Below are 11,695 nucleotides of genomic sequence, written 5' to 3' on the forward strand. Positions count from 1 at the left end.
CAACCTCACTGTCCTTATAGACACTGCGGGAAAGAAGCCCTTAATGCTGTGGATACCAAAATGCTATATCATCTCCCAAACAGTGTTGAAATATTTGTAGCTAGACATCTCTGGCATCTTAAACTAAGTCAATTCTTAATGTCTTAGTACTGAAGTTCAGTCTAGTACTCCTTGACTGTCTTATCATGACTAGCATTAAAAAACTTGAAATTATGGCCTTGAATGCCAGAATGACCCCTTAGTCCGCTGGCTGGATGGGAATCATTAATAGCAGTACCACAATGTTGTACCACCACCCCACCAGCTGCCCATGGCTTTGGGATGACTCAGAATGTCCTGAAGAATGTTGCCTTGTAGAAGAGAAGGCCTCAAGTTGTGGACACGTGAATGCCATATCTTCTGCCAAATAGCAGTTAGCCTTTATGGCTAAGCATCAAGTGAGTCTCATCCCTAAAGCTGAAGTTTCTCCAGTACTTGTCTGTTATACCTAGTATTGAGTAACGGTCATAGAGGCCGAGAAGACTGATGACTCCATGAATAGGTGAGTCCACGAATTTCGAGAACGAGAATAAGGGGGGTTTGACGGTACAAGTAACCACAAACATAATACCTGTAAGTATACATGTCTGTATACATAATAGGTCGACTTATGGCAGGGGGTCCGTTCCAGCGCTGCACTGTAAGTTGATTTCCACCATGTTTTTGTAAGTTTAATCCATATGTATTGTAAGAGACTCAAGAATTTAAAAAATCAAACCAGCAATCAGAGATATGAAATGACTTATAACTTGCTAGTGCATGTCCCGAAATAAACCCTTGCTCCCAAAGTACTCCATGATTTGGCAGTAATTTCGCTTTGAAATCATCGTTGTTAATGGGGTCGTTTGGTGTTGTTTTAACACAATGGGTAGCATGTGTATCTGTGCTAAAACAGTTTTTCCCTGTAGGATTTCTGTAAGTATTTTAAAGTGTGTTGTGGTTGGTTCTATATGTATGGGTTGTCCTGTCATGGATAAATTCTTGCTTTCATGATGCATTTTGAATAAGATCGATTTATCACTACGTACTACAACTAATAATAAAATTATATCCTTAGTATACAACTACCTTTCAAACATAGAAAAAATTTCAGAATTCATAAGGTAAAATATGGTAGACAATAGGAAGAAACATTAAATAAAACTCATATGGTCATACGGTACAAAATAGGAAGAAATGTTAAATAAAAGTCATAAGTCAAATACAGTATGCAGTAGGAAGTCATGTTAAATAATACTTTTTAAGGTTCAGTACATTAGATACTATGAAGTTATATTATAGGAAGAAATGTTGAATAAAACTTTTAAGTCAAATATGGTAGATAGTTTGGATAAATGTTTTAATTCTTCATTCTGAGGGAAGCAGTGAAAACTAACATCGTTTCGTATTTTCAAATTCGATGAGCAACTATACAAGGTGGTACAGTATTCTGGCATTTTGGTGAATGACAGTAGTGCCACTACGGTAAGACGCAAGACCTACTGATTTAATAAAAAATAGGGAAACAAATGTTTACCTTACAATCTCCAGCTTTGGTGGGTCTACGTTGATGTCATAATCCGGGATGCGCAGTTAGCGACAAATTTTGTGCCACCACGCTATGGACTTTGATAAATACGTACATTGTTTTTAAGTGTGAATTAGATTGTTGTAACAAATTTCTGATTGTATAAGATTAAGAAAATAGTACATACATATATCAGCAGATTGTACAAATAGGCTGAATTGCATTAGAATTTTTCATAGGCATAGAAACAAATAATTCTAGTTTTTAAATACTGTATACTGTCTATGTACCCCATATTCAACGGAAATTTAATGTTTAAACATACATTGATTTGTATACTATAAATTTCCAATTTCCCCAAATTTTCCCAATGTGTGCTTATACAAAATTTTGGATCAACAAAACTGTCACCTTTATGCAATACATTTCCTTACAGTGGGGGGAGCAAGTGGCCCAACTTATGTAGGAGGAGATCAAGAAGGAAAGTGTGACCGGAGCTCAGTAGAAGCCTTTTCTGGTTACACTGGGGCATTCAGGTGTCTCGTAGAAGGTGGTGGTGATGTGGCTTTTGTCAAGCACTCTACTGTGGCAGATAATACAAGTGAGTTAGTTACCTGTTCGAAAGTTTACTTCATATATCAGTTGGGTTGTTTCTGCTTGACCGAATAATTTGAATACAATATTAAGTCTTCAACTTGTTATATGAACTTTCAAATTGTTTTTCAGATGGTAATAACAACGCTTCTTGGGCCAAAGGTCTTCGCGCTTTAGATTTCAAATTACTTTGTAAATCCTCTGGTACAGCAGATATTATTAATTACAACACCTGTAACTTGGCACGTGTGCCTGCTCACAAGGTATTGTTTACTCATTACTTACTGTATTATAGTATTGTAGAAAGGTTTTTATGTTCTTTCTTTACTTTAAAAATAGGACAATGAACTCTTAACATGATTTTTATGGAAGTTAATCCTTTGTCATGCACTTAATGATTTTTTTTCTACATATTTACTTCATAAATAATGCCTCAAATTTCACACTGTAAACTTTGCTGTTTTCCAAAGTAACTTTCTGTGGTACATATATCAATAGTACTGTTAACTGTAATGTTCTTCCTCTGCCTTCATATGGAGCTGTTAAATGTAATGATCTCGACCTTCATAATGAAGCTGTTGAATATAATGATCTTTCTCTGACCTTCATAATGAAGCTGTTGAATATAATGATCTTTCTCTGCCTTCATATGACGAGAATTCTTGTCCAAGGATATAGTATGTGTATGAAGATTTTTTTTTCATTATACTGTCCCAGGTTGTTACTGGAATCAAGTCAGACAAAACTATGCTGGAAGAAATTAGAATACTGCTGTTGAGGGCTTCAGATATGTTCCCAAAGGGTCAGGATGCCTTCACTCTTTTTGGGGAATTTGAAGGAAGACCTGACATTATATTCAAGGTTGGTGGTTTTTCCTATTTTTTATATGCAAGATTACTATTATTTACAGGTTCTAGCTGGCTTTTTTTTTTTTTTTTTAGTGTACAAGAACTATTGTTAGAGATGTATACATGATACCTGCATCCACATGTACTCTTGAGAATAAAAACGTCAGCATCTGTATTTGCAGTAAAGTGATATTTAAGAGAAGTTTTGGATATCTGCATTTGCAAAATATCCTTATAATTTTTAACATCCATCATCAATAAAATATATGTATGACATCTGCATACATATTCACATCTGCGAATCTCTACTCTGACATCCACTGCATCTCTAATTAGTACTTTATTGCCATAGGCTTCTTGCTTTGGTATCTGGAAGAATTGATAGTATGTTTTTCTTTCTAAGTTTTCGATTAATAGTTGTAATGAAATATTTTACATCTAATCTATATTTTGTTCCTGAAATGCAAATTGTTTCATGAGCAGTCATTAAATATATCAAATGAAAGGACTCTGCGTGAAGATCAGTGGCTCTCAATTGGGGACTGCAAATTCGTCTCCGAGCGACCGCAAAGGGTTCACCAAATCCTATACTAGTTATATCATTCCCACACTTAGGCCATAATTAGAATTACTCTCACCATACGGTTTGGCATTTAACATATGCTAAGAAATTTTCTTTTGCTTGTGGAATACTATAGTCAAATTACAAAAAAGCATTCCCCCTCTTTTGGGACCACCTTGACTTGGTGAGGAGGCTCTCGAACCACAGGAATTTCTTCCTAGGTTCAAACCTAAGAGTCCCATATAACATTATATATTTTTGAGTTAATATTTGTGGACTTTTCCATTTTTGTCAACATTTTTCAAATCAAATCAACAACAAAACACATCATGGCTTAACGTGGAGTTAAATCTGAAGCGAAATAACAAGAACTGTGGTAAATCCATCACCTACCCGACAATCATTCTGTCCGGTCTGCCCATAATGCGATTAGGATGGGTATAATTGTATCATCGTAATACTCTTAGTCCTAGCAAGCAGGTTCTACTTACATTTGGGCCATACTAATTATGTTATGCCATCCCCTTTTGGGGTAGGGTAGGGATGCAGACATTTGGGAGTCATTTCTCACTTGTGCCATTGGCAGAAGATTTAACTTTGCGAAGGGCCATGATATCTTTTCAAGATTATTTTTTTCAATTTATTTTTTTTTATTCCCTCAAATATTTTCATTATTAGTGAACTTGATGATTTGAGTATACCCCTGGGCCCCATGATGGAAAAACTCCGGCACAGTTGGTGACTATTGGCACGTCCCTCCTGAATCTCCTCGCATCATGTATATATAGTAGATCCCATACCCATGAAATTTTTGCCAACAATAAACTATAAACAATATGATGCCTATATGCCCAATTATGATTCATTATTTATATGAGTATATGGATGAATGATAGATTCTTGTTTCATTGCTGTTAAATTTTTAGAAGTATGCACTGCCCTATATTTCAATGGAATAAACAATGTTCATAGAAAATGGGTAAAACAAACATATGATGAAACCAAATTTTATCTTAATCATTATTCAAACAGTTTCAATATTATACATATTCCACTGATGGAAAATATTAGAAAAAACTAATTATGTATTACTACAAAAATAAATAAAATTTTTACTATCAATACAATTATTCATGGATCATGATCACCTAAAAATTGATTAGACATCCTTCTTATTGAATTTATCCATATTTGTTTAGTACCTATTGGAAAAAAAACACCGATGACAATAAAACCACATTTATTACAATTTTTTATCATCGTTACTAGTTTAACTGTATGTATATGTAATAAGATCAATGAACACAAGGAAGTAGAAGAAAAGGGGATAATTACTTGTAGGATTTGCTGAAGGATTTTCTGGTTAAACTGAAAGATATTTAAACATTTTCCATACCAAGAGGTAACATTATCTTTTGCCACAGAATTAAACTTTAGTAATAGGAACTGTTCTTCTAAGGAAAAACCTTACCATAACAATAAGAGACAATTCATAAACAAGATTTGAAATGAAAATTGTTTTCTATTTTGAACTTTGCCATGATTTTAGAAAACATATATGGAAGCATTGAAAATGTTTTTGGCAATTTTGCAATTAACATTACAAATTTTAAAAAATATAGGCACCATCTGGCAACCCGTTTTGGCCCCCAGTTTAAGAATCACTGAAGTACTAAGGTAAAAATTTTGTAAAACTTGTGTAAATATTAGAGAAACTAAAATCAGTATTTAGCATGCATTATCCACTTTAAATGGTAAGATTACGCAATTCTGTAACTATACTCTGTTTTTTTCCATCTGTCCACCAGCCTGTGGTGTTTGCGTATGGTAACACTGCGTCCCAGGCTTTAGATAGTAAACTGAATGTAGATTCAGCTTACATTCAACAATAACAACAACAATATCCTATTTCGAATATTAACGGTGTAATTCGCATACAGTGAATTATTAAAACACTTGTCAGTTGCAAATGTACACCAAGATATCATTTTATTTACCTAAAACTTACACATAGCGTAACTATCTAAAGCCCGGGACGCAGTGTTACCATACGCAAACACCACAGGCGGAGGGACAGATGGAAAATATAGTCATGGTTTGTAGTTATAAAAGTTATTTACAAAATGAACTAGTGTGTTTTTCTTTATTTGAAAAATTTACTGTTATGTCTGTTCCATATGATTCCTAGAGAAACTTTTTGCAAGTTATTCAAAAGGAAAGAAACCTTTGCTCTGTAAGTATGTCTGTTGGCTGTTACAGTGTGCCTTGTACAGCATACTGCAGATGGTGCTTTCTGCCTTCTTTTGTTCATTCATTCAAATAAATCCTATCCCCAGCTGCCCAACTTCTTTCACCTTAGCTTGCTCCAATTTTCTTCCCTTTATTCAAGAAAAATCCTCAGGTGAGGCATTCAGTCAAGAAATGGGACTTCCTGCTCTCATAAATTTATAAAAGAAATAGTTATTTAGTAAAACCTTCCAATGCAATTTGTTTATGAATTTGTTTATCGAAGTGTCATGTCTGTACTCCAAGGGTGTCACAGTTTGACTCTTATGAAGTTAAACATTTTAATAATAGCCTGACAAAGCCAACTGATGATCCTTGTTGTCTATGATATATCTATCACATTTATGATTATCTACAAGTCCTTTATTGTGCCAGTGAGTCCAGCATACTACAAATTTATGTCTATCATTGGGTTACATAGTATGTTGAGTATATATTTTATGTCTTTCAATACTGTTATATCAGTAAACGGCATAATTTCTTAAACTATGTTAACAAATTACAACAGGGTGTCTCAATTATAAATTACTGTTAAATATTAATCTTTCAGGACTCTGCTACAGAACTGGTTAATGTCCGAGAAGACATATTCCACAAGTCCTTAGATGAAGCTTACTATAGGGCAGCACTGGAGATCAGCACCTGTGTCCCAGAGGAGCCAAAAACCAATTCAGTAAATTTTCAGGAGACACCTGAACCCAACAGGGCGAGCTTCAGTATGGGTTCATGGGCTGTGATGAGTTTAGTGCTTGTAGTTCTTCTTTCTCTTACAGGAATTCCTTGACACTAAAGTATTCAAAATCATAATTGTGCCTTATAAACTCTACAAATTGTTTCCTCTCACATAGTAACCTTGTTCTCTTGTGCATTGTAGAATTTATACCAGTACATATGTTGTATATAATAATCATAATTGTCAGTGATGCATTATTTTTTAATGATAGCATTTATTGTTTTGAAAATAAGTATACTATATAGGTTGCTGCAGTGATCTGTTACTTAAATTTATATTTTAATAAATTATGGTTTAAAAACTTTATCCTATGCAGTGATTGGTTAGAGGCAAAAGCTTTGCACTGCTCCAAATACACCACTGTAAACCACTTTTCAGTTCAGTATTTTGTTGTACATCAAACCCAAGCAATGCAAGTATTTGTTGTAATGCATTAGTATAGAGTAAATTTTTTGAAGCTAAATGTCTGCAGCTGATACCACTGTACCCTATGGTAGATGTTGAGCATGAATTTCTGCCAGTCACAATTAACTTCACTGACATCAGCTGCAGTAATTTATACAAAAAAACACACTACAGTATGGTTCTTGTTTTTGTAGTATAAGATACCTAAGCATAACATGCCAGTAAAGCACCAGTTTTTGCTTCTAACATGTGTTGTGCTTCAGATATTTTAATCAGTCTTACCAGATGTTGCCCCTTGATTTTTTAATCAGGACTGTTCATACATCAAAGCTCACGATTTTAGTGTGTATATATTGCTGTGATGTGCTTCTGTCTGTTCTTTAATTTCTGAGTGTGAAAAAATGTATTTTAATGATGTGAAAAGAACAGGGTTAAATGAGATTTGGTATAAATGGATTCACAAGTGCCATTTATTTTTTACAAAGTTTTGGTAGTAGTTAATTGAAATGACTTCTTTTAGACCACTAGAACTTTATGGCAAATTGATATCAAGGATGTGAGACTTGAGAAGGTAATCTGTAACAGAGGGAGTAAAAAAGTCCATGAAGTATCTGTTATGGTATGCTATTCTTTAATTACATTTAAAAAATTTTCTAAATTATGCAAAACTTTATTAAAAAAAAAGAGAAGTTTATGCCAAAAACCTTGTGATTGTAATGTTAAAATTTGATGAATGTAGAAATGTACCTCTTTTCACCAAAAACAGATTTATAACTAAGTTTTAAAACAGTTTCTAAGGAAATATAAAACATTTGTGCTAATATATTTTATTTTGAAATTGAGCAATGAAATGTCTATACTATTTGCCTTAATTTTTGCTAAGTTATACATGCATACTGTAAGCTTTTGTAAATTTATATAAAGTGCCTCTATGAAAATTATTTTGAAAAATCCCGTCATATGTTATAAAATTTCCATTAAATGACTGATATAGTTTTTGGAGATTATATATAGTGATCATTTTCTTTACCTTGCAGCAAGATAATTCCTGTGGTTACATTGGCAACATTCTCACTCTAAAGATACAACTACTTAATAACTATACATGCTTAAAAGAGCCTATTGGCTCTTTCAAGCATTTTTTCTGTAAAGGGCTTACTCATTAGCAGTAGTACCCTGAAGCAGAGTAGGAGGTAAGCCAAAGAACATAAGCTAGCAGACTAACTATAGCAGATTCCAGCTAGCTTTGCAGCTAAGCCCCAACCACTGCACACCTGTGAGTGGCTAGCTCTTAAAGGGGGAATGATGTCACACTAGTTAACAGTCCAAAAGATTACCAGTACCAATTTGCCTCTGTCTGGTAATGTTGAGTTTTGTGCATGAATCATGACACCACAGATTTGAGTTCCCGGAGTTGTGAAGCATACAATTGAGACCTCTGATAAAAGATATATTAAGTTATATATAATTAAGAAGATCTTGGATAATTTTGTCTGCATTTTTTTTTATCATGCGCTGCTTAAACAGCACATGCATTTGCTTTTTTTTTTTTAAATGGTGTTGGGCCTCCATTACCAGATCCGACATAGACTGCATTAATTGAAATGAAGCATAGCCTTCAGCGACCAGTTCCAATGTTAGGGTATTAATTAATCATAATCCTGCATATCAAATGTTAATATTGAGAGATTAGGCCTACCCATCAATTTCTTATATTTTGAGGCAATGACAGGATAGGCCAACTCGCCAATTTCATATACTTTAAGGCAGCCTACTCGCCAATTTTGTATAGTTTTAGGCAATGACAGTGCATAGGCCTACACATTAAATATAAATTTTCTAAGACAATTTGTATTTTTCATAGCTACAAACCAGAGATCTTAACAATAGGATAATTTTCTAGCACCTAGCTTGATCCGGTTAAATCGCAGATGAAAAGCAAGGAATCTTTGTGAGATCTGGCAATGCGTGTATATATCGGGTGAAAACTGGTCAAGGACCATGGACCCATGCTACTGTGTTCACTTTTTCTTAACCACCTGGGTGAGAGTCACGGTTGCCCTCTCTGGGCATAGGCCTACTCACAAATTTAAAAAGAGTGCTAGGCAAAATTATTAGGACACTGTGAATGTACAGTAAAAACTGCTCCTACAGATAAGTGAGCACACTATCTCCTCGGATGGACTAACAAGTCTTTGAGACATCCTAATCCTTGTAACTCTAAATTACTAAATTTCCGTTAACAAGAGTAAGCAGATAATTCTTTATGCAAGTATTTTATGAACAGGTCTATGCTTATTTTGCAATGTTAGGATATCATATGAACAATTTTCGAAGATACTACAAGCACCATAACAGCAGCAACAAAATAAGAATGACCACAACAAGAACCACAATAAAACAGCTGAATACAAGATAGGCCTATAATTCAAATGTCGTAAGCTGCATTAACCGACAAATTCATAACCAACATGACTTGTATAATCTATCATACTGTATAATCGTTTGTTAATCCACAAGGTGCGGTTCATCACTAAAATCGACGCTTTACAGGCTGTACAAAGGCGGCGTCGATATTATCGATGATTTATTTTCAAATATCGCTGTAAATTTAGTCCCTCCCCTTAGCTCTGTTTGAGTGACGTCAACAGTCTCACAAGTCATTCAGCTCACTCTTGAACATAAGAGATGCCAGATTTCTCTTAATCATAAGTATAAAAATACCATAATTGTAAACCTTCCTTCAGCCTGGGGGGGTGGGACCAGGGAGACTTTCATATCCTGAAGTTACAACATTAAAAAATTTATGTAAATCTTTATTTATTTTGTAAATTTTGGTGATAATGGCTTTTGATGTTGATGTTTATTCATTTCCATCAAATAGTGTTATCGAGACAAAGACAGTCACACCCCTACATACAAAAGTCCCTACGTACGAAAAATCCAGGTTACAAAGGCAAAGACGAAGATTTTTTTGCTTCTGTGTACGAAAATAATTCAGGTTGCGAAAGGGTGTACTGTAAAGTCCGAGATTCGCCTGGGCCACTGAGAACAATTTTATTAAAACTCGTGTGCCGCCAACTCAGTAGACTTGCCACCATCCTCCCGCTCTCCCATTGGTTCCTGATGCTAGTCATCACCTTAAGATCCTGCTCTCCAATTGGTCAGGAAAGACTCGCTTCCTTGACTGTGGATGTACGTCCTCCCTTAGGTGGTCGTACATTCGGAGATTCTCACGAACAAGATTGCCTCCTGGCAAACTTCCCCCACTGTGTGCAGACCAAACAAAGCACTCACACACACACACACACACACACACACACACAAAACATTCATGCCCCCGATATGATGGGTAAAGGGCATGAAGATCAATCTATTGGGGCGTGGATTGTCGCACCTCCTACCCCCTATCCTAGGGCAGCGACCAAGGGCAGGGTACAAGGCTGTTGCGATGCATGGGTTAGCATGATTCCATATATCATAAACACAATATCACAACAATGATCATAACTTATAAATAAGTTGCAATTCATGGGTTTGCATGATTCAGTACATCAAAAACATATAACCACAACAACAATCATAACTTACAATAAGAAATAACAAAGAAAAATCCCACCAGGACTGAAACAATACCACAGTAAATAGCCAGACAGAGAGAGTTGGAGAACATGTCTATCCGCAACGACGGCCAAAAGCAAATTGGAATGTTTATGTCCGTTCGGAGAGGCTACCAATGACCGGACCGGTAGTTAACTACCTAACCGCCTTGTTAAAGAACTCAGCGGCCGTGTCCAGGCTATGCTTTAAGTAATTCCTATAGTAAGGGACTGAGGGTTTGTATACCGCGTGGGAACATTTGAAATTATCTCGGAATATACAGCATAAAACATTCCAAACTAAAATGCAGTTTTTGAAAAAAACTTTGCTTTCCAAAAAAATATGTTATTGTTATTATACAATTAAGTTTGTTCATACTTACCTGGCAGATATATATATAGCTGTATTTTCTGAAGTCCGACAGAATTTCAAAACTCGCGGCACACGCAGTGGGCGGCCAGGTGGTACCCATTCCCGCCGCTGGGAGGCGGATATCAGGAACCATTCCCATTTTCTATTCATATTTTTATTAATGCCCCTGTCTCCTGAGGGGAGGAGGGCGGGCACTTTAATTATATATATCTGCCAGGTAAGTATGAACAAACTTAATTGTATGATAACAATAACATTTTGTTCATGCCACTTACCTGACAGATATATATATAGCTGAATCCCACCTTCGGATGGTGGGAAGAGACAGAATAGGATTTTTTAGGAAACTTAAATTAAGTAGATGATATACATCTTGGTTCCTCACCTGTTAGCAAAGTAGACTCTGTGATTACTGTCACTTAAGGCTGCTTTTGCTTAAATCAGAGTTGCCAGCCAGGTGGAGACCTGTAGTGCTGGTGCGCTCTGGATGATCTGTCAACGGGTACGTGACCTCAACGTGACAAGACCATCGAGCCATACATATGAGGGCAACGAAGCAACTGACCACCACCTGACCAACTATCCAAAGACCCCTTAAAACTAACTAAAGGATGGGAGATCTTCACATAAGACTCACCACAACCTAAAAACACAACAATAAAACTAACCTAAACCTAACTAAGGGATAGGGAAAGAGCTACTTCCGGACCCCAAGACTGTGTCCGCAGAAACGTATGGCCCAAGTGAAT

At 35.6% G+C, this 11,695-nt stretch overlaps 1 protein-coding gene across 1 annotated transcript in view; it reads left to right on the plus strand.

Annotated features, from left to right (window-relative positions):
• LOC135195052 (transferrin-like) overlaps positions 1–8,750 on the plus strand; it is a 101,000-nt gene extending 92,250 nt beyond the window's left edge. Inside the window, exons 12-15 of the mRNA XM_064221397.1 lie at positions 1,983–2,147; positions 2,273–2,403; positions 2,858–3,001; positions 6,387–8,750. Of these exons, the coding sequence (XP_064077467.1) occupies positions 1,983–2,147; positions 2,273–2,403; positions 2,858–3,001; positions 6,387–6,620 (674 nt within the window). The 3' untranslated portion in view covers positions 6,621–8,750. The remainder of the gene's footprint in view (positions 1–1,982; positions 2,148–2,272; positions 2,404–2,857; positions 3,002–6,386) is intronic.
• The last annotated feature ends 2,945 nt before the right edge of the window (positions 8,751–11,695 follow it).

This window comes from Macrobrachium nipponense, chromosome 15 (genome assembly GCF_015104395.2).
Source record: "Macrobrachium nipponense isolate FS-2020 chromosome 15, ASM1510439v2, whole genome shotgun sequence".
NCBI lineage: Eukaryota > Metazoa > Arthropoda > Malacostraca > Decapoda > Palaemonidae > Macrobrachium > Macrobrachium nipponense.